Source organism: Felis catus, chromosome B2, assembly GCF_018350175.1.
Source record: "Felis catus isolate Fca126 chromosome B2, F.catus_Fca126_mat1.0, whole genome shotgun sequence".
Lineage (NCBI taxonomy): Eukaryota > Metazoa > Chordata > Mammalia > Carnivora > Felidae > Felis > Felis catus.
Window position 1 is genome coordinate 43,428,728 of NC_058372.1, and position 23,549 is coordinate 43,452,276.

The 23,549-nt window shown below is 50.2% G+C and overlaps 1 protein-coding gene across 4 annotated transcripts in view; it reads left to right on the forward strand.

Annotated features, from left to right (window-relative positions):
* RUNX2 (RUNX family transcription factor 2) overlaps window positions 1-18,222 on the forward strand; it is a 330,028-nt gene extending 311,806 nt beyond the window's left edge. For all 4 annotated transcript variants that reach the window (XM_045058569.1, XM_045058566.1, XM_045058567.1 and 1 more), the window contains one exon: window positions 17,023-18,222. In XM_045058569.1, the coding sequence (XP_044914504.1) occupies window positions 17,023-17,588 (566 nt within the window). In that variant the 3' untranslated portion in view covers window positions 17,589-18,222. The remainder of the gene's footprint in view (window positions 1-17,022) is intronic.
* Window positions 18,223-23,549: the final 5,327 nt, after the last annotated feature.

Consider the following 23,549-nt stretch of genomic DNA (forward strand, 5'->3'; position numbering starts at 1 on the left):
CCATCAAAATAAACCCCTGGATGGCCAGGAGGTAAGAGTTGATTAGGGAGGGGTTCAAAGGAAGTTAGGCCAGGTTCCAGAAGGCGGGCAGCAGGAGAGCAAGAGGTGTAATTAAGAGTCATCACAGCCCAGTGCTAGGTCTGTACTTTTCTAGGATTTGCAATACTTCTGTTGCCCTGATGCTGGTATTGCTGGCGGTGAACAACTGAGGGGTGTGGCTTTTTCCGAGGGCCTTATTGTGGAAAGGACAACTTTGGCTATCCCCTCATTATCCAGGCTGAAAACATACCCCGGAGTAAAAACTTGAGGCCGTCCGTCATTTGCCAAAGGGCTTCCTCCACCTGGGACAGCTCAAGGTTCTGGAAGACGAGACCAGTTGTGTTCTTCCTGCTTGAAGGAAGGCAGAAGCGTTGGTCTTAAGTGTCGGGCTTTTCCTGATCCTGTGCTGTAGGCATTGTACGTAATCCAAGAGAGGAGTTCGTGTCGTCTGTAGCATTGACCAAAGCCTATCGGTCCCTCAGAGGGGTCCTCCAAAAAGGGGGTTTTGAGGGCAAGTAAATTTGGAAACTGAATTCTACATCCTCCTCAGGGATGATTACCATGCCCCTGGTCAGGTCCCGAGGAGTTCTACAGTGTGGAAACCACCTAACTTTGTTCAGCTCAGCACGTGTCAGCCTTACTTGGAAATGTTCCATTACATGGAACTGTCTTTTCATGGAGTCCACTTAATAGACCATGGGAAATGCAAAATAAAACACAGTAAAATACAGTAAAATGTTGGTAAGCAAGACCCGGTGGTAAGTTTCTTCCCAGAGCACAAAGGATTGGGTTAGATTTTCTTTTTTTTTTTTTTATTAAAATTTTTTTTTCAACGTTTATTTATTTTTTTGGGACAGAGAGAGACAGAGCATGAACGGGGGAGGGGCAGAGAGAGAGGGAGACACAGAATCGGAAACAGGCTCCAGGCTCCGAGCCATCAGCCCAGAGCCTGACGCGGGGCTCGAACTCACGGACCACGAGATCGTGACCTGGCTGAAGTCGGACGCTTAACCGACTGCGCCACCCAGGCGCCCCATGGGTTAGATTTTCGACTGCACACACAGACGCACAGAGGGCTTGGCATGCGATGTTTTTCGATTTGGCTTTCATTTCTGCAGAGATGAATAACACGCTGTTGGGGGTTGCTGTAAGACACGTGTCAGACACGGTCCCCACTCGCGTCTTGTTGAGGAGGCAACAGCCCCCCTCCCCCAAGATAACTACCTATCCCTGATGGGGAGAGTAGGTGCTGGGAGGGGAGATGCTAGGGTAGACTGGAGTGGAAATGGCGGCCAGCAGAAGAGGAAGGAGTGAATGTTGCTGGGGCTGGGGAGGAGCCAATGAAGGAGAGGAGGAAGGGATGACCAAGGGGACCCCAGGGCAGGAGGAACGTGCCTGGTTCTGTCCGGTCCCAAGCCCAGGCCTGCTCTCACTCTCCCTCATGTGGTTCTTCCAGTCTGAGGGGAGTTGGGAAGTTGGGCCCTGACAGAATTTTCGGGGGAGGGCAGTGTGGGGGTGGCAGCCGCTGTCTGGTGCCCTTCTCGGAGCCAGTCAGGGAAAGGTCAGCCGTGGCCTTCTCTGGAGGCACATCCTTCCTTGCAGTGAGGCCGGGGGCGGGGGTGGGGGGATTGCCTCTCATTTGAGGAGCGGCTCTAACTTGTCCAGGTTACCACATGCTGAGGGTGAAAAGCAGACAAATGTGACTCTGGGTGCTTTTGGTCACAGTGAACTGTCTTGTGCTCAAACTAAATGTGGTCTCGGGCCTGGCAGAGGGGAGGAAGAGAGGGCCCGCTTCCATGCCCCCAATGTGGGGTGCATTTCTGTGCGCCCGGAGGAGGATGTGACACATGTGGGCGCACCCAGCCGCTAGGCAGCACCTGTTGAGGGGACACAGCTGCGGCCAGGGCAAGGGGCATTCTTGGCCGCTGCCTCACGACCGCCCCAGCAGCTGCCTGGGTGTTGTCCCACATTCCGCGTGTGACCCTGGTGTGGGCAAGCCCTGAGTGGGGAAGAGCCTCCTGGGGCAACGAGGCAGTAACCCACACCCCTGGGGCAGCGCCAGTGGGTGGATTTGGTAAGTACCCTGTTTTGGCCGCCAGTCCCAGAAGCAGAAGCGAATTTCGCAGCCAAGGGCTCAGAGGCAAATTTGTTTTAAGTTATTAAAACGTATGACATAAGAAAAACTGGAGGTAGGGAGCTCAGGCAATGAGAGGCAGAGAAGAGAGACGAAGAGAAAACACCAAGGTGGAAAAGGGTCGGTCCATCTCCAACCAACTGGCTCCTACTCTGATGCCCCCCGTCAGGAGCAAAGAGTTTTTGGCTGTCTTAAGAAGAGGAGACAAAAACACCAAGAGAAACAGAAGTAGAAGAAGATTTTTTCTTTTAAGGTAAAGGAAAGTAGGCCAAGAAATTACTTAAAGGCTTTCTGATGACCTCATAACTTGTTCCAAGTAATGTAAGACACAGAGGGGGGCAGCGACAGGAAACAGAACGACTCAGCAGAATTCTGCACTGCGGTAATATGTGGATTTTCTCATATAACTGCCTTAATCCAAGGGCCTTAAAACATTTCACAAATTTGCAATAATTAAACCTCACTGCGTACCTGGGGCAGGACAGAATGTTATTTTGCTCATTATGTATACAGGTGAGCCACACAGCACGGAGAGTTTGAAAGAAAATGTCTCCGGAGCCCGCCAATAAGAGAGGCCTGCCCGGGGCTCCGAGAAATGCCGGGCTCCCACCAGACCCATCCCATTCCGGGCAGGCCTGACCCAGGGGCCCCGCACCTCAACAAGCAAAGAGCCGTTGGCAAATGGTCGACTATCTTTTCTGTTAGTTTAAAAATACTTATAAATTTATAAGTCATCATTAAAACAATTTTAAAAGAATATATCTAGGGGCGCCTGGGTGGCGCAGTCGGTTAAGCGTCCGACTTCAGCCAGGTTACCATCTCGCGGTCCGTGAGTTCGAGCCCCGCGTCGGGCTCTGGGCTGATGGCTCAGAGCCTGGAGCCTGCTTCCGATTCTGTGTCTCCCTCTCTCTCTGCCCTCCCCCGTTCATGCTCTGTCTCTCTCTGTCCCAAAAATAAATAAACGTTGAAAAAAAAATTATAAAAAAAAAAGAATATATCTAGTAAAATACATAATGGGTAATAAAACTTTTTAAAACCAAACTTTAAAAAAAAAAATCGTGATTTTCTGAGATTTGATTCCTTTTTGTCCAGGGGCCTCGTTTTCATTCTCTTGTTTTGCCTTCAGAAAGCAGTGAAAAGGCAGCAATTCTGAAAGAGGTTTTCTTTTCCAGAAGGAGCAGGAAACTGGAGTGTTGCCTTTTTAGATTAAATGCGGCGAGATGATGGGAGGGGAGGTGGGTTGGGGGAGGGGAAGAAGGGGATCCGGAGAAGAGGCAAATTACCTTTTTTCATCTTGGTTGGTGGAAAGCGCCCCGGAAAATATTTATCTTAGCTTACCTCGGGACGGCAGAAGGTGTAAGACCTTTGCGGGCTTTCGCCTGCAGTTGGCATTTTCCTTCCCAACTTAGGCTTCCTGCAAGTGAGGACGATCCGTCCTCAGGGACGGATCCTCAGGGATCTGTGGGAGAAGGAGGAGAAGGAGACAGAGTAGCTGTGACTTTAGGACAAGAGGTGCCCACCCAACTTACGTGGTATCTACCCTTCATTTTCTGCATCTGAAAGAGAGGAATAAAGATACTCACCCCAAAACTCATAAGGATGTTAGGTATTCTAGGTTATATTTATTTAAAAAAAATTTTTTTTAACGTTTATTTATTTTTGAGACAGAGAGAGACAGAGCATGAATGGGGGAGGGGCAGAGAGAGAGGGAGACGCAGAATCGGAAGCAGGCTCCAGGCTCCGAGCCGTCAGCACAGAGCCCGATGCGGGGCTCGAACTCACGGACCGCGAGATCGTGACCTGAGCTGAAGTCGGACGCTCAACCGACTGAGCCACCCAGGCGCCCCTAGGCTGTATTTATAAACAGCCTTGATCTTTGCCTCCACAGTGGTTGTGCTATGCACCCTCATGACGGTAATATCAACAATTCCTTGCTGTTTGCATAGGGTCTGACAATTTGCAAGATGCTTCCACATATGTTCCCCAAAACCTCGTGTGAGGCCGGGTTCCGCAGACAGTTACCAGTCTCATTTGAACACTCCCTTTGTTTTAATTCCGGGATCTTCTGAAGGATGTCATTGATCCGAGCGCTTGCCCCCAGACTCTTGGGGCAATTATAAACCATCTGGAACAGACACTCGTCATAGCTGGTCTCCACGAACAAGTGATCCCCAATCCTGGTAGTCAGACAATTCACACATGAGAATGTAATGAATCGGTTTTGTTCGACTATTTCAGATTGGTCATCAACATCAATGAAAGGGACCCGATAATTCTCCCTACCCAGTCCAACTGTCCTTGAGCCTTTCAGGGAATGTTCTAGGTTCTCGGATCTTGTCTGGGCATTGCAAATCTGAGCAATTCTCCTCCATTCTCCAATCCCCTTCTCATGTCCCCGCTCCCAGACTCTCAATGCCCCAAATTACCACCATCAACATGAATCATACAAGAGAGCTTAATGTTGAAAGGAAGTAAGTGAACCGTCGTAAGTGAAGATCTCAACAGAGATCTTTCTGTCTGTACCTCTGGAGAATGTTAACAGCCTGACGAAAACATGGTGTGAATATAATTCTCTCCTCTTCTCTCATTTGGAGACATGGGGATGGACGGGGGCCTTATGGATTTTCATCCTCCATTACTCAGCAGGGAGATGCTTCTCATGGTGTTTCAGAAGGGAGGGGGAGCCACTGCTAGTCCACACCATGTGTCACAGTGCGTCACATTGACTCATGGCCAGATCTTGAGAAAAATTCACAGAAGTCAGGAAATTCCCGGAGAATGCTGTCATTTCGCCCTCTGCTGACCCTGCAGTGAGAACATAGGTAGTAGGGTCAGGCTGGAGGACATTTTTTTTAAAAAAAGGAAAACTCAAAGCACTTCTGTTGCTTCTGCACGCCTTGTGGCAGAACAAAGTCCTAACTGGCCGGCAGAAAAATGCAGGATGGGCCTGGCGCCCCCCATGCCCTAGGGCGACGAGCTCTGGTCTATTCCTTCATTCTAGGCTTTTATTTTTGCACAACTTCCCACCCCCCACCCTTGGCTTTGTTTCCCCTCAGGGACCAGCATCTTTCCCTCTGGGCAAAGCAAGATGCCCATGACCTCCCCTTCCAATGGATAGAGCCAAATTTAGAGTTGGGGTTGCTCATTTGAGCTTTGTATATAATTGAGCCTGGCACAAAGGGTTGTCATTAGGAGGAATGGTATGAAATGAAAAAAAAAAAAAAAAAAAAAAAGGGACCAGCTGGGACCCAAATTAGACAAGATCTGAGGAGAGACACAGTGGTAAGGCCGGGAGGTTTCATCTCAGAGGAGTCCTTAAGGGAAAGGACTGAGGACGGAAAACGCCTGGATGGGGCAGCTAGAGAAACTAATGTGGCCGTCTCTTAGGATCACTTTCCTCTAGGTGTGGAAGATGCTGGGGGATTGTAGTAATAGGAGGCGACAGACACCGGAGGCATCGGTTGGTAAGAGCCAGGGTCCGCTCCCAGGGCTGCAGAGGATGCTGGGAGAAACAGGGTAATCCGCTTAATAGATGTTTGCCAAGCATGTCCAGAGCTGGGCATCGTCACTTTGGTCCGTGTGACAATAGAGCGTCCTGGGGGATCCTGAGCCCTTTGCTCTGCCATTGGCTTAGGGAACACTCTCTTCTAGAACCTGGCTGCTCAGTGCCTGGGGCAGACGGGGGGTGGGGTGGGGGGCCTCACCCCTCCCTCCTCTCCAGCCGGGAGCCCACTGCTTCCCTACTCGGTGCGGGTCAAGGGGGCATCCTGGAGCCAGCCAAGCAGGCTTCCTCTCTGAGGTGCTGTCCCCACTGAGCTGGTGGGTGGACATGCGTGTGTCCACCAGCCACCCCCCCAGAGGTCCTGGGGCCTTGTCGTGTGAAGAGGGCAGTGGGCACAGCGCCGCTCTGGTCCAGCTGTCCTGGTCACTTCCAGCTCCGCCTGTTGACTCGCATGGGAGAGGCTGGCAGCACAGGGCTCCAGTTGTCCCCCAGCCCCCCCGCCAGACTGTCCCTGCTCCCCGCATTCCTGGTGGCGTCCCAGCTCTGTGTGACCCCGGGTTCTAATATTCTTGGGTTCATTCAGACTACCCAGCTGGCTCCGCTCCGGGCTTCCTGGCCTTGTTAAAACCAAAATGCCATCTTTTACAACTGGCTCCTTCCATCAAGTTCATCAAGCAGCCCGTTTTGTTTGTTTGTTTGTTTGTTTGTTTTTTACAGTCTAGATGGCCCCTTTGGTGAGCTCTTCCTGAGGGGGTGGGGGGGAGGTGGGCAGGGAGCCTGGGCTTCCGCAGGGTCTGGTCTGTGCCAAATTATTTCTTTAATGACACTTAAGAAAGAAAAAAAAAAAAAAGGAAGCTCAAAGGTGAGTGGCCCTCCAGGAAGAAAGATTAAATGGGTCGATTTGGGAACTGTTCAACCCTGGAGGCATTGCTAAGGAACATAACCTATTTTGAATTTTTCTTCACGAGCCAAAGTTGGTTATAGCGTGGGAATAACTCTTTCCTTTTGTCTCCCCCTTTCTCCATACTACAAAAATATCCACGGCGAGGGACATACAGGTTGCATAAACGTCCCTTCAAAAAGACACATAAAGCTATTATATATAGTGCCATGTGTCTCCCTCCAAACGGGTGTGTTTGTAGAGACACATAGAGATATCCTTCACACCCTGTATGTAAAAATACAGCCAATTTAAAAGTTGGCAGAACAATCTTGCCTGAGCGAGTAGAAAAGTTTGGCTTGGGGCTTAACAAACAATCCCATAAAACCCACACTTGCTTTTATTGAATGGTGATGCATGAAAGACCCAGGGTGGCCAACATGAACGGGGACAGGAGCCAACATTCACAGTATTGTCCCATAAAGGATGGCAGGAAATCTTCTTTTTGCCGAAATTCAATCCATTCCTAGGGAAAAAAAAAATCGCCTCTAATACTGGTTGCCTTGACTTCACCCTTGTGTTCCTTGTCTGCTGTAATATCATTTTAGCTTTAATGTCCAAGATAGAAAATCTTTTGCATTTGGTCTCCTCGCCTCCAGCCTTACCCCCTCCGGTTCAACCTCCACGGGGCTGGCTGCTAAAGTAATCTTCTAAAAATGCAAATCAGGGGCGCCTGGGTGGCGCAGTCGGTTAAGCGTCCGACTTCAGCCAGGTCACGATCTCGCGGTCCGTGAGTTCGAGCCCTGCATCAGGCTCTGGGCTGATGGCTCGGAGCCTGGAGCCTGTTTCCGATTCTGTGTCTCCCTCTCTCTCTGCCCCTGCCCCGTTCATGCTCTGTCTCTCTCTCACGAAAATAAATAAAAACGTTGAAAAAAAATATATAAAAAAAATGCAAATCAAATCTATCACTCTCCTACTTAAAACCCTTCAGTGGCTCCCCATTGCCGGCTAAAGTTCAAATTCCTTAGCTTCACAGACAAGCTCCTCGGCCATCTGTCCCTGCTACTTTTCAAGCCACGTCACTCAAATCTCCCATCCCTGTGCTCCCTACGCTCTGGCTACTTCAAACTGTCAGGCCGTAATCGCCGAGCCTCATGCGCCTCCACCTAGAGCGTCCCGGGACATGAGTGGGACAGTGGGACAGGGCGAGGGGGACAGAAGGCTGATGTGGGGAGGAACGCAGGTAGCAGTGACAACGAGGGTATTTGGAAAAGGCCGCTTGGGAAGGTGACTGAGCAAAGGTGGAAAGGGAGGAGGGAGCGAGACATACAGATACCTAAGGAAGGAGCGTTCTAGACAGAGCAAGCAAGTGCAAAGGCCCTGAGGTCGGAACACGTCCAGTACCTTCAAGGAACAGTTGGAGCAGAGTGAATGAGGAAGGGGTGGGGCAGCTAGTAGCCTGGCTGACGACCATGTGGATCTTGAAGTGAGACAACTCTCACCTCTTTTCCTGCGGCCGGTGGCGCTAGTGAGAATGTGTGGCCCTGCAAAGCCAGAGGCTAGGCTGTGAAATGCTTGAAGGGCTGAAATCACTTTGCCTACGGAAGCGGAACAGGTCTAAAAGTAGATACAAAAGTGTCAGGAGCTGGACTTTATTTTCTTCCAACTTATACCCACACAGCCTCAACAAAGGTGTTTTGGAATTGATGACACTAGCGATTAAAAAAGGAAACATCTCCGATGCTGCAGTAATGTTTACATCCAGGACTGAATAAGTGATCCTTGCCCTCAGGGGCCTCTTTGGGGTGTTTCATACAATATTTTGTGTATGGGCTCTTGCAACTGGCTTATTTCATTCCGCGTATGTAACGTCTTCAAGGTTCATCCGTTTAGCATATGTCAAAATTTCCTTCCTTTTTAAGGCTGAATAATATTCATATATAATATAATATATGCTATATATATAATCTATATAGTATATATAATATATACTATATTATATTATTATTATATAATATATAGTATATAATAATAATATAATATAATATATATTATAATATTATTATATTATATATAATATATATATTTTATATATATATATAATATATATATATATTGGGTATCATGAACCAAGCTTCTGCGAACAATGGCATACAGATACCTGATTTCACTTCTTTTTCTCCTCTTCTTTAAAGGTCCTTTTGGCTGCCTGACTTAGTCTCTCTGGTGGCCCTTCTTGCTTCCCACCCAGTTTGCTTTACTAATTTGACTGATGATGAACATTCCTCTTTAGCTCAACCCTCAGCCACTAGGAGATTTGAGGCCGAATAATTCACACGGAAGTAAAATGACTTTCCTCACGTCATTCCTTGGGCAATCACTAATGCTGCTGGAAATAGAGACCAAAGATTTCCCCAGGGCTGGGTCCTTCTGATCTCCCGAGGGCGGCCTCTCAGAGGCTGGGGACTATGGTGGATGGGCAGTGTTCTTCCTGGGACAGTCCTGGTCAGGGCTACCCAGCATCTCCTTGGAGGGCCTCTTCTGTTGGCTGTAGCAGAGCCTGGATGAAGACAAGGCTATGGTTTCGGGGACCCCTGGGCCAGTCCTTTCTGTTCAGCAGCCGTAGACTGCACTTGAATTTGAACCAAAAAAGACGCGAATGGCAAAAGAGATTTACATTTTAAGAGTTCACTTTCAAAATAGAGGATAGGAGAGAGAATGCAACCAACGGAATCAACAGGGGTGAGCACTGCTGTGGGAGTCACCCAGGTACAGGCGAGGATGTGGGTCTTGTCAGCCTTGGGCATTGTCCAACCTATCCAAATTCTGTGGGCCTCAGTTTCCCGGCTCGCAAATGGGCAGAGTGTCGTTGTTGGGATTAAATGAAAAATCATATGAATAACCCTATTTGTGTCCTAGCATTACGACCACCCGGGATGCTTTTAAAACACGGGCTGCCTGGGCGCCATCCCGAGATAGCCCCATTTAATTGGTTGGGGGCATCAGTAGTGTAACCAAAACTCTCCAGGGGACTTTAATATGCAGTCAAGGTGGCAGGTGACTGGCCTAGAGGTTCCACGGCTCTCAGAAGAGACACCTTAGCACGTGGCTTGGCCATCGAAAGCACTCTGGACACGCTGGCTCGTCTCGTGAGCATGGTCAGTGTCAAGTCAGGAAGCCTATCATCCGCACCACAGCCAGCCCTCCTCGCAGCCCCCAGAGAAGCCGGCCCTCCTCTAGGCTGCCGGGCTGCCTCGCTCCAGCCCTCCCGCTGAGCCCGGTTCCTGGGAGATGCCTGCTGAGAACTTGGGATCAGACTGAGTCAGAAGTATTTGCAGACTTGACTCACCAGGTCTTAAAACCAGAAGACTGCCCTGTGGGTCTCATGACGTTCCTGGAAAATAAAAGAAGTGAATATTATTGGGTTGAGTTCATCAGACACTCACCCTCCCTTTTGTGTGCTGAGCGTTCCGAAAGGAGCAAGCAGCGACCCGGCCAAGTCGGAACCATCAAAGGAGAGGGCCTGGCTGCTGTGCTGAGAGCTGTTGTTTCTTCCGCAGACAGGTTTCATCCTCTTCTCACAGGCTTCTGCTTCTGTGGTTCCCCAGGGCTACCTGGTCTCTCCTCTCTCTAGGCTCCTGGGGAAAGGTTCCCGAGGGCTGCCTCTGGTGAGGTGTGGTCAGAGTTGAGCTATGCTGGAGGGCTGGGTGTGGGCTGGGAAGGGCCATCTGGACTCCAGAGAACAAGAAAGGGAAAGTTCCCCTTCTGGAGTAAGAATTTCTGGAAACTTATACCGGAGCAGTAGCCAGGTTGGGCACGCATTTCTCTGAAGACTCCTTTACCCCTGGGGGTAGTAAGCTCTAACACTTCCATGTTTCACCTGTCTCTAGAACCTACTTCTCTGCATCTCCAGAGCTACCGCTTTAACAAAAGCCACTGTCATTTGATAATTTCTCATCGCAGCTACAACCTCCTAATTGGTCTTTCTGCTCCTACTATGTCTACTCCCTGCCCAACACAGCTGGGTGAGCTTTTCAAAATTACATCACACACACACACACACACACACACACCCTTATACTTAAAACTTTCCCAAAGCTTTCCATTGCTCTTGGGATAATGGCAAAACTGCTTAGCAAGTTCAACAAGACCATGTGTATCAGGATTTAGTGCGGTTGTGAGTGATAGAAAACCCAGCTTAAGGGGGTTTGGATGGGTAAGCCTGCGGATGACAGGCTTCCTGACTTGACACTGACCATGCTCACGAGACGAGCCAGCGTGTCCAGAGTGCTTTTGATGGCCAAGCCACGTGCTAAGGTGTCTCTTCTGAGAGCCGTGGAACCTCTAGGCCAGTCACCTACCACCTTGACTGCAAAAAGTTTGTAGTTGAACTAGCTAGGATTGGCACACCAATTCCTCAACGTTTTCGAGGACTCAGCGCTCTGCTCCATCATCCATAGCAGATGGTTTCCACCTCGTGGTCCAAGAGGGCTGCTTGAGCACCAGCCATTGCAACCAAATCCCAGGCAGAGGAAGGAAGAATTGCACACAGCACTTCTATTGGCATCTTTCTGCCCAGAATTTAGTTACTAGCTGCAGCTAGTTGGAAGAGAAGCTAGAAAATGTAATTTTTATTTTAAGTGGTCATAAACAGCCAAAAAAAGAGGAAGAAGAGAAAAATGGATGTTGGGCAATAGTGGCAGTATATATCATACACTACATCTCCTGACCTCTCCTCTCTTCTTGAGTATCATCTCATTTCATGCTTCCTTCACCTCGCCGTCTCTTTTTCTGTCACACTGGCTTTCTCTAGGAGTCCCACATATTTGCAACACTCCCTCCTCCCACAGGCCCTTGCTTAGACTTCAACATTCTTCCCCCCTCTTCTTATTTAACTACTCATTCTCCAGACCTCAGCTCAAACTGTATTTCCTCAGGGAATCTTCCTGGATTAGGTCAACCCTCCTATTTAGATGCTTATAGCATGTCGATTGTACCATTGTTGCAATTACACAATTATGTATGCAATCGTTTGATTTTTTTTTCTGCCCCCACAGTGAGGTCAGGGTTTAGGTCTGGCTTTGCACAACATAGAGCATTCTGTGGGACATACTGTATGTGCTCAGTCAATATTTGTTGAATGAATTAATGAAAGAATTTAGCTATTATCTCACATACAAGATAAAGGAGGCTAGGACTCTGCAAAAGATTTCGTAGGCAGGTGGCGGTGGGTGGCCAGGAGGGCTGGGGAGAGTCCTAAATGATTCCAAACGAGTAGGCTTTTGAGTGCGGCAGAGAAAAGACTGACCTGGAACTCAGGAGACCTGTGTTCCGGTCCTGGCTCAGGCACCAAAGGCTGCAAGTTGATTGCCCGGAGGCAGTGACAGATGGTCAGATGCTGGATATAGTTGCAAGGCAGACCCTACAGTCATTGCGGGCAGATTGGATGTGGGGGGTGGGGGCAGGGGGCGGTGAGGGAAAGAGAGGGGTCAAGGGTTAGTCTTGGGGGTTTGGCTGAGCAAACGGAAGGTCATTTTATCAAGAAGGGGAAGCCAGTGAGAGGAGCAGGGTGTAGGGAGAGGAGGATCCCAAGGGTTTCTTTGCAAACGAATCGCGGGTTCCCACAGGCAGCTGTGCATTTCACCTCTGCTGCAGGCATCTCCGGAGCAAGCCCAGCCCCAGGCTGGTGGGTGTGAGTGGTGGTGGCTGGGAATGCCAGATGGATGGAAAAAAAAAAAATCGGCCTTTCGAGGTGGCTAGTTGCCAGCCAAGAAATGATTCAGTCTGACTCAGCAATAAGATAGAAAAGAAAGTGGTCAGAAGACCTTGCCCCTGCAGGCTTGGCGGGAAGCAGTCACTTTCTGTTAAAGGTCGGTGAGTGGTGAGAGGGAAGACATATCCGTGCATTGGCCACTGCAGCCGTCTTGGAAAATTCAGGGAAGGATAATCCCATACCTACGGCTTCATGTCCTTCCTCCCAATCTTTATTTTACACATCTTTCTATAAGCAGTTGAACTCATCCACAAAGCACGATTTGGCAATTTCCTTTCTCACTAAACAGCAGAGCACATGTTTCCTAAATTGCTTTCCGGAGAGGATGTACCGATCCACTCTACTCCAAACAGGGTGTTAGAATGCCTCTCTCCTGGCAATTTTTGAAAAGTCTACAAGTGAAAAATAGCAATTTCTTATTCTTGATTCCTAATTGTTCCCATTTATCATTCACTGTTATTTCAATTTGCAAATTATTGTGTGCCTAGAGAGAAGGGACATTTCTCAAGTGCTTATTAGTTATATATCTTTCCAATATATATTTTCATGTATATATTTTTCAATATATATTTTTTCAATATATATTTCAATTCATAATTCATTCTTTGTAATGTTTTTTGAAAGTTTATTTATTTCGAGACAGGGCTTAAGAGAGGGCAGCAGAGAGAGAGAGAGAGAGAGAGAGAATCCCAAGCAGGCTCCGCACTGTCAGCGTGAAGCCCGATGCGGGGCTTGAACTCACGAACCACGAGATCGTGACTTGAGTCGAAATCGAGTTGGGAGCTTAACTGACTGAGCCACCCAGGCACCCCATAATTCATTATTTTAATTTGCAATTCTTTCATTTCTAGAGCAAATGGAACCTTTGCAAATGCTTATATATATATATATATATATATATATATATATATTTTTTTTTTTTTTTTTTCAAAACTGACTTCTGCAAAGATATTTCTGGGATGGCAAATAGGAACCAGGATCACCGAAATTTAGTTAAAACTCACCCTTCCCACCTCGGGAAGTAACATCTCCCCAAAATGGCTGTAAGTATGAGGAAGGTGGGGGTAGCAACGGGGAGAGGAAGGCCGTGGTGGAAAGGGTGGACTCAACGGCTGGGTGACCCCAGTTCCCACGCCAGCCTCAAGTACACCTTTGTAAGGCTGAGGCTCCAAGCTCTCTGAGCAAACCAGGGCTAACCAGTGCCTGAGGCAACCCGAGAGCCCACAGGCCTGTCTCCGCTCCTTCAGGGTAGGGACTATGTCTGGGTCAGCTGTGTCTCCAGGGCCTCGATGGCACCTGGCGCGTCGCCAACCCTGGGCGCAGACTTGTTCCATGACCGGCTACTGGGAAGACCGAATAGTTGCTCAGAGAGAGGAGACTGTGTCCCTCTGTGTTCTCTGTTCTCTGCTGTGTCAGTAGCCAGCAAGTCCCCCCCTCGCACAGGCCTCCACCTCCACACCTTTGGAAGTTAATCCGAACAATAGCAAACATTCCTTCTAACTCTGAAATTCCACGAAAACACCCAGGCTGTTTTGCTTCTCTTTGTTCAGTTTCCTCATCTAGGAAACAAGATGAAAATGTTGACCTCCCACGGGGTTGCCACATAAGTTATGGGGCACTCAGTTACCCCTGAATATCAGATAAGCAAGGAATAAGTTTTGTAGCGTAAGTTTGTCTCAAATAGTGCACGAGTGTATACATAATTGAAGCACTGAATGATTAAACAACATCCAGCTGGATCAGTTTATTGCGTTTGTGGCTGTGTTTCTGGACTGCTGATGATTATATGGCATGCATTCAACGAGTATTTATTGAGCATCTATTAGATTGTTTAGGCCCTGGTGACACAGCAGAGAATGAAATAAAGCAGTATCTCTGTTTTTATAGGAATGACATGCTGATAGACACACACAAAAAATACATAAAGTATCAGGTGGTCATCATGTTCAGAAGACTAATAAAGCAGGATACGGGTCAGAGACCATGTGAGGGGGCGAAGGGGGGAGTTGAGCAATCTGATTAACTTGACCCTCTGCACCTGGGAGCCCCCAACCTCCACCAAGAGCTGTGTTTGTAGCAACAGGACCCTGACGTTAGTTTATAGCAGTCGATGAAGCTGCATAAAGATGATGTCATTGATTCAAAGGCGCGTGTCCAAATAAGGGATAAAATTATCAGTTGCAGGGATGGACGAGAACTATAAATCATTCAGTGCAGATTTTAGCTGAGCTGGGGCTGCAACCAGGTTTCCTGACAGCCCAGAGAAAGTTCAGGAAGGTAATGCGCTTGTTAAAAAGATGCTTCTGTTTTCAATTCTATTTGCCAGTCAGGGCGGATTGAGTCCTGACAACTTGATGTGTTTTTGAAGTCTTAGCTGGAACAACAGTGAAAGAGTTTCTTCTTTAGGAAGTCTTTATGCCTCGTGAAGCCAGTGCTCTGAGGTTCAAGGCTGGGCGGGGGACTGTCAAACTAACTGCGGGAGGGGCCACCTCTCCTATCTCCTGCCAGCCGAGAGACGTCAGTCATTAGTCTCATTACTGTAATTATCTTCAGGATCACATCAGGCTTCCAGGTTGCTTTTATCCCTGGTTACTCCGGTTGCTATGGCCACGAATCCTATGTTTTATTGCTAACCTGTGTATTTGGTCTATACCTTTGCTATGCAAGGCGTGGTTCCCAGGCCGGCGGCATCCACATCTTCCGGAAGCTGGCTAAAAATGCAGCCTCAGGCCCCACCCCTGACCTGCTGAATCACAGCCTGTCCTAAAGTTTAGGAAGCACTGCGCTAGAACATTCTGTGTGCTTGCTTCCATTTCATTCCACACATTAGACGGCTCTTTGCTTTGCTGCAAAAGCCTCCTGGCTGCTATGTGGAGCTCATTGACATCTTCCTCTAGTAAAACGAGATCAGTTTGTAGAGTTTTTCTTATCGTTTTCAACTCACGGGAGTTCTGTGCTTAGACGTGTCTGGGGTTCTTGGTTTACAAAAGAAGATCATCACAGAAGCCTGAGGAAATTAAGGTTTGGTGGAGAAGAGACAGTTCTGTGAAAACCAACAGGAGAAAGTACCCATGAAGTTTCCACCAGAGGCGTTTTTAGGCATAATTGTGGCGTCTCCACAAATTCTGTTCCCCCGAGGAGTAAGCGCCTGTAGTCCCATCAGACGTAATTGCCAACCACACAAACTGGACACGACACCTGAGCATCTGAGGCCTGTGGGCCCTGAGAGAACACTTGGGTGCCAGAGTCAGGATGCACGAGGGAACCAGCTCTCACCAGGTGACCCGGGCTTCTCCGAGTCTCAGCCAGACCCAGGTGAAGGGACAGCTCACCGGTGATGAGCGATGACAGCACGCCTGTTCACCTTCCCAGGGGGATAGGTTTGCTCACTGCCTCTTTCATCATGGTGCCCTTCCCAAGATAACAAGCTGAGGTAAGTCCTGCCTCCGAAAGTCTTGGAACCCCTGAAGGGCAGAGCATATAGGGGGGCTCCCCCAACAGACAATGCAGAAAGCCAAGAGTAGACACACTCCAGCCGGGACTGGGAGCGAGGCCTCAGAGAGGTGAGCACGGACCATCTACCCCGAGGCAGCAAACAGGGCAGCTGAGACGCCTGAGGGAAGGTCGTTTGGTTTGATGTGGATCCTTCGATGTGAACTTGGTAAACCATGTTACCATACCCGGTCACAAAGAGCTGCCTCCCACTTTCTTTCTGGAGGCTCAGGGGATTACGAGAGAACTAACAAAGGTGGGTTTGTAAAGTCCTTCCAGGTCTTTGAGAGCAGCCCGCTCTAGGACCTCAGATCAAGGCTTCAAGTTGAAGATTTTTTAAAAAATTTTTTTTTTAATGTTTATTTTTTTGAGACAGAGAGAGACAGAGCATGAACGGGGGAGGGTCAGAGAGAGGGAGACACAGAATCTGAAACAGGCTCCAGGCTCTGAGCCGTCAGCCCAGAGCCCGACGCGGGGCTCGAACTCACAGACCGCGAGATCGTGACCTGAGCCGAAGTCGGACGCTTAACCGACTGCGCCACCCAGGCGCCCCTGAAGATTTTTGAAAGCAGGCTGATCAGTCTAGGAAGCGTCCCAGAGGGGTCACTGCGCCCAACCTTCTTGTACAGATGGGGACATGAAACCAAGTCTCTAAGCGGGGGATGGGACTAGGCCAAAGTTCCATGCCACTTTCTGGCAGAGTGACAGTCGGCACTCAGGTCATCTGGCTCCTGGCCCCAAACTCTTTCAACTGCCCCCTGAGAGCCTGTCTTTGCTGGGGCAGTGAAGGGGGCCATCCGTTTAACACACTTCTGCTTCTGAGGATAGTGGGCAAGGGCCCTCCTTTCAGTGTCCTCGGCAAGATTGCCTCCACCCAGGCTGCGACTCTGCACGGTCCCCCAGGCCCCCACTGTATTCACAGTAGGGCCACCAACTACACCTCAGGGGAGACCCTGACCCACCTGGATGCCTGGTTGGACTCCACAATCTCCCTGCCTCTGAATTTCTATGCTCAGCCCCACCCCCTTCCCACTTTGTTCTTGGTACATGAACAACCCACTCTTCCTTACTAGACTGCAAGTCTGGGGTGGGTAGTAAATGTCCACCTTTCTCAGTTCCTTTAGCGCCCAATGTGCAGCCAGGCATACAGCTGACACGCCACACCTGCCCGAGTGACCCTTTCTCCTGTTTTCCCTTGACAGATTCGGAGCCCAGTACGTTGGACTCTCCGTCTTCCACCACTCTCTTCCTCTCCTCCGAGGAGCCGGGCCCCTCCACCGCCGCGCTGCCTTCTCCCTCCTCCTCCTGCGAGCCCCAGGCCTTTTCCCCCGGCGCCTCGGTGCTGCCCCCGCTGCTGCCGCCGCCCCCCGCGGCCGCCGCGCCCCCGGGGCGCGCGGGCCTCTACTCGGTGGTCGTCTCCTCCCCGGAGGCGGCCCCGCGCCTCGGCGACTGGCTGCCCGGAGGCCCCGCGGCCACCCCTCCCGGCGTCCGCAGGGATGAGCGGGAGCGACCAGGGCCCGAGAGGGGCCGCGCCCCGCGCCCGGGCGCAGCGGGCAGGGAGGAGGGCGCCGAGGCCCCGGCAGCCTCCCCGCCACCCTGCGCCCCGCACGCCGCGCCCGCCAGCTTGGAAGCCAGCGTCGGGGACATCCTGGCGGAGCTGCGGACCATGAACGGCCACCTGGACGTCATCGCGAGGGCCCTCACCAAGCTGGCCTCGTCCCTGGCGCCTCCGCCGCAGCCCCTGCAGGAGGCCCGGGACGCCAACTAGTTAACCGAGCTGCCGCCCGCCTGTGCACCTTAGCCGCGCTCAGCAAAGGGACCCCCAGGGCACCCGGCCTCCCCGCCTGCCCATCGTCACCGGGGAGCCCAGCAGAGGCAGCAGAGGAGGGGATTACTCTGCCGGGCGTCTCGGTCTGAAATGATGGTGCTTCCCAGGCTCTGGGCGGCCAGGCCCTTTCTCAGCAAAAGCACGGCTGTCCCACCCCTCCCTGGGCTCTCCTGCCCTTCCAAGGCCCTTCTCCTCGTTTTGTTTGGAAAAGGCCTTGAGCTCTGGCAGGATTGGCGGCCCTGGATGGAGGTGGGACCTCGGGAAGGATGCTCCGAGAACCATCCTTTCGCGTCCCGCATGTGTATGGAGGGAAAGCAAGCCGGCTCCAGCTTTCCTCGGCGGGTTGTTGACGGTGTATCTGATCTCTGGGGCCGTTTATGTATTTCTTTCGAAAGAGTTATTTTGGGCTGATTAACTTTATTTTTTCCCATTATAACCACATTTTAAGAAGTTTGGGAAATAGAGAAGTGAAAAAAAAATCTGATGTATTTGGAGAAGGGGGGATATTTAAGTCTTTCTTATGAATAAGAAAGTATTTGAGTCAGAAATAAAAATTTTATATGTACTCTCTGGAGGTTGGCCTCACTCTGCGTCATTTGTTGCTTTGCACGGGCCCCTGTTCTTGGATGTTTGTCCCCGGCCCTCTTTACTCCTTTGGGCCTTATTTCAACTTTTCTCATGCCTGTGAAGAATAAGTTTCTAAAAGTCCTCATGATTCTTTTCTAAAACTCCCTGACTCCCCTGCATTTGGTACATCCATCCCTTTCCTCTGGCTTGGGGAAGAAACTGAGTCACGGAGTGACTGGACACTGCGGAGGAAGCCAGCATCCCTGGCGTCTACCCGCTAGGTGCCAATGCCACCACCCACCCCAGCTATGATAACCAAAAACGTCTCCATCCCTGGTTGGGACCTAGATGGAACTTCAGAAGTCTGGAATAATCTATGCCTTCCAAGATCTCACTTCCCATAAGGAGGCAGGGTTCTTCTCACTTTCCCATTCGAATTAGAATTCTAGAATTCATTTGTCAGAAGCAGATCTATTGCTCTTTTCCTGGAAATGAACCAAGGGTCAGAAACCACATTGCAGAGTACAAGCCCATTCCGGAGCATTTGCAAGGCACACGGCTGATGGGCTGAGGCCAGCAGCTGCCTGGGCTCTGTAGCTCTTGGCACACCCAATGCATCGCAGACTTCGGTGGGCAGGACCCACCCGGAGAGCTTGTTAAGATGCTGATCCTACTTTAGTGGCTCCGGGATGGGGGCCTGAGACTACATTTCCAATCAGCTCCGGGGGATGTTGATGCTGACACATTGTGAGTAGTACGTGAGTGGCAAGGGCCTTTCTGCTTTGGGATCCCTGCTGGTTCAGGCTGCTTGTCTTTGCACCCTGCAGTGGCCTAGATGCCCCAACCTCTCACCAAAACTTTCACTGAAACTCTGGGGGACTTTCTGTTTTAAAAGCCAAGGCATATTAGGTCTAGCCACCCACTTCCAAAGAAGCTTCACTGGTGTTCAAACCAATTCAGCATTTATTTCTTGGGGGTCTACAATGCTGATGCCTGCGGGGGTGGTGGGGTGGGGGAGACACAAAGATGAATAGAATAAGGGCCCTGCCCTGCAGGGGCTCCCCGCCTAGTGTCCCACACAGAGAGGGATCGTCAATTTCAGTGTGTAAACAGCTTGAAGGGGGGGGGGGGGGCGAAGCAGCTGAGAGTGGTGAGAATAGTAGTCACAGAGCCCAGGCTTCTCACTTTGACTTTGGGAGAGTTATTTAACCCCTCTTGCCTCGGTCTCTTAATCTGTATCAGATGGAGATGATAGCATCTGCTCCGTCATGGCCTATCAAGAGCCGACTTGGATCTTATGGGGGCTTTGCACACCAGAAAGTGCTGTCCTGACCGGTGGGGATCATTACCTCCTCTCTCCTGGGTCCTGTGTCAGGAGGCGCTCAGTAGAGGGTAAGTCACACTCATCTGAACTACTCCTGTATCTCTGACTGACTAAGCCCCCCCCCTTCTTTTTTTTTTCAGGAAAAGAATCCATGGCCCAAAGTGACTGTGCTTTGTTCTGCTGTTTCGCTGAAGAAACAGCTAAGCTGACATTCAACCACAGCAGCCAGGGACCTCATCAGTACTGGGTTCTTACTCATACGCTCATTCAAACGCATAGGTTCTAATTTTAAGGGACTTGTGTTGCATTAGATTAGAAACAACAAAAGACTAAGTCTTTCCAGAACAAGGAGGGGCTGGCATATAAATCCTAGATTCAGATACAAGGATTGAATCCTTTGGTCAGAATCCCGGTATGCGTATGTGAGATTGGGGTTGAGGAGATCGGAAGAAGTGGCTTATGGAACACACGTTCCATCTAGGGAGAGCAGAGGAACGTCTGGGAGCCTGTCCTGGGTGAGCAGAGCCTCAGAAACCCAGCCTCGTCCAGGGTTTTTGGAGAGGGGGCTGAAGGGGGGATAGGAGGGATGGGACTTTGCAGAAGGTAGAGCCGAGGCTCCGGAATTGAGTTCAAACCAAAAATCAGTTTGAAGGGACTGCGCAGAAAAAAAAAAAAAAAAAAAAAAATCCTAGGTTGAAGTTTCCCTCCGAATGACACTGATCTGTCCTGATACCTGTTCGGCCCGAGGCTTTAGGTATCTTGAGGGTTGGCACAACATGAGGCAAGTGCACGATGGTTCAGGGTGACAAGCTGAAGGTCAGCAGAAGGCCGATGGCAGAGACGCGCGGGCTGAAGTCAAGGTCACACCTACAAGCAGTTACAGTAGCTCATCTTCCTGAGGTAGTGAGGGGCCTGTTTTTGAGGGCATTCCAGGAGAGACCCGATGGGGAGCTGCTGGTGCTGAAGCAAACGGATTTCCACACTGGGTGGGGCAGTGATTTAGAGACCCTCTCACTCTGGGGCGCCTGGGTGGCTCAGTCAGTTAAGCGTCTGACGCTTGGTTTCGGCTCAGGTCATGGTCACAGGGTCAGGGGATGGAGCCCCGCATTGGGCTCTTTGCTCACAGTGCAGAGCCTGCTTGGGAGTCTCTCTCTCTCTCTCTCTCTCTCTCTCTCTCTCTCTCCATCTCTGCCCCTCCCCCACTCACACGTGCTCTCTTGCTCTCTAAATAAATAAATAAATAAATAATATTTAAAGAGCCTCTCATTCTAAATTTGAAGTCATTCTTGGTTCTTCTCTCTCTCTCGTGCCCCTACCTGATCCAACAGCAAATCACACTGACTCTGCCTTCTGAAGAGTGCAATTAACCAAGCACTTCTCACTGCCTCCCCTGCTGCCACTGGCCAAAGCCACTATCCTCTTCCACCTGAGTTATTCCAGTAGCCTCCTAGCGGGTCTTTCTGCTCCCTCCCTATTCTCACAGAGCGGCCAGGATGGTCTTTGAAAAGCATTTCTAACCAAAGGGCTCCTCCGCCCAGACTCTACGGTGGCTTCCATCTCAGAGTAAGAGCCAAAGTTTGACATAATTTGGTCTCCTATGATCTGCCTGATCCCGTCTCTTATCACCGTCCTTCAGGCTAGTCACACAAGCCTCTTTGCTGCTTCTCCCATGCAGGGGGCACATTCTACCTCAGGGCCTTTGCACTGGCTATTTCTTCTGTCTGAACCACTCTTCCCCCTGAAAAGTCACATGACTTGCTCCCTGACCACCTACAGATCTTTGCTTAAATCTCCTTTTAAAAGTTGTACCCCCCTCCCTAACATTAACCCTCCACTCTCCAGATGCATTTCTTATTCTCCTTTTTCTTTTTCTTTCTTTCTTTTTTTTTTTTTTTTTTGCCTCGCAAAATATCACCACCCTGCACACTACATGCTTACTGTGTTTTTTGTCATTAGAATGTCAGCTCAACAAAGGAAGGACTTGGTCTCTTTTGTTCTGCTGTTATCTCAGCAGACTGCTTTTTAAAAAATAAACGTGTTTGGGGGCACCTGGCTGGCTAAGTCGGTTAAGTGTCTGACCTCAGCTCAGGTCATGATCTCGTGGTTCATGAGTTCAAGCCCCGTGTCGGGCTCTGTGCTGACAGCTCGGAGCCTGGATCCTGTTTCGGATTCTGTGTCTCCCTCTCTCTCTGCCTCTCATCCGCTTGCGCATGCTCTCTCTCTCTCTCTCAAAAATAAATAAACATAAAAGAATAATAAAAAAAGTAAGTGTTTTGTAAAAGGGACACATCAACTGTAACAATTCAGACAATACAGAGGAGAACAAAGAAGAATATAAAACCCACCCGAAAACCCACCCCCAAGAGACAACTACTGTCCGGATTTTGGCAACTATTTGAAACATCTGTGTCTCTGTCCAAAATGCATGCATATGTGTGTTTCTACTTAACTGTGATTGCACTGTGCCCGCCGTTCTGCAGCCTGTTTTGTTTCTTAACTTGATAATAGATGAAAATTTTTCCACTCAAAGAAATAGATGTTATATACGAAGCAAAATTTACGTAACCAATCCTCTGTTTCGGTTTCTAGTTTTTCACGGTCATAAGCAGTACCGTAGTGACTATATCTGGGGCATACGTGTTTTTGCTCTTCTGTGTGTTGTTGAGGCAAATTCCTCAGAGGTGTGATTTCTGGACCAAAGGGCCTGTATACATTCCTACTTCTTGTTCTAGGCTGCTGCTGTGGCTTCATCGGGCTTCAAAAAGGGGAAGTGAATAAGCGGCAGGAGGAATGCAGGCATCTTGGGGTGGTGCCACTCAAGAACCTGGAAAAAGGGGGAAATAAAATTAAGGCTGCCTCCTGACGGTTAAAATCAGAGTGTCGTGGGCCGAAACAGAGATGTGCAAAGCCACCTGGGAGAGATGAATCTTGGATGGTCACTCAAGCGGTGCACAGTCTGGGTCCTATTGGGAAACAGAAGCCGTCGAAGGTTTGTACACAGAGGGGATCTCATTCGGGAGTTGGAAACAGGGGTGTTGGAAGGGCTGGAGGGGCCTGGACGGGAGGCCAAGGTTACCTAAGATGAGTAACTGCAGGGAAGCATTACCAGCCCTGGGCTGGAGTGGCCAAGGGGGCGCAGGACCAGTGTGGTTCCAAAGTCCTGGTGGTGGAGCTGAGCTGCCTCTGCCGGGACTCAGGAGCGACACTGCCAGGCCACAGCCCCTGCCACCGCAGCCACGGCCACCATCGCCCTGGGATATCTCTAGTGCTGTCACTGCTGTCTGAGACCCCTACCAGACCGTCAGGAGGAAGGGAGAGCATTGCTCCCCGTCTCCTCCCGCCTTCTGGCTCTAGGCCGGTGCCTCCCTTTCCCAGAATGTAGCTGGAAGCCTCACGGCTGGAGGGAGTCTGGGAAGTGTGGTTTGTGGGGCCTCCGCCCCTATGACACAGGACAGAGCACAGCTGACAGCAGATAGGCAAATGACCAGTGCCAGCAGCAAGTTGAGTCAACGCAGCAGTATATCTAAAGAAAGCAGCTGTCCTTCAGAGAGCAAGCTCCGTGGGCCCCAGGAGGCACCACGGGGACACGCATGGGCAGTGCCCGTGCCAGCAGGGGAGGGCCTGCTAGACCCTCGGGGCCCAGGCACAGGTGGACACAGGGACCCCGGCTCTCTCATCTGATACCACTCGACAGTCTAGAGTGTACCAATGAGAGACTATCCCCGAGAGACCGCAGGGCAGACTGGCTGGGGTTTGGAGCCTTCTTGGGGGGCTCCTAGGTCTTGGAAAATAGTAAGCGAACCCATGGGTTTTGCCACTCTGGGAGATAGGAAGCCGGCCCTGGGACTTGCCCTTGGACATGTTCCTTTATCTGAAGGACATACGCACTAACACTTATTGGTCTCCTATCTGGCATCCGGCCCTGTGCTGTGTACTCTGTCTACATAAAAGATCTTACGATTTTGGCATAGCAACCCTGTCAACAAGGCTGGGAGCTAGGGCCTGTAACA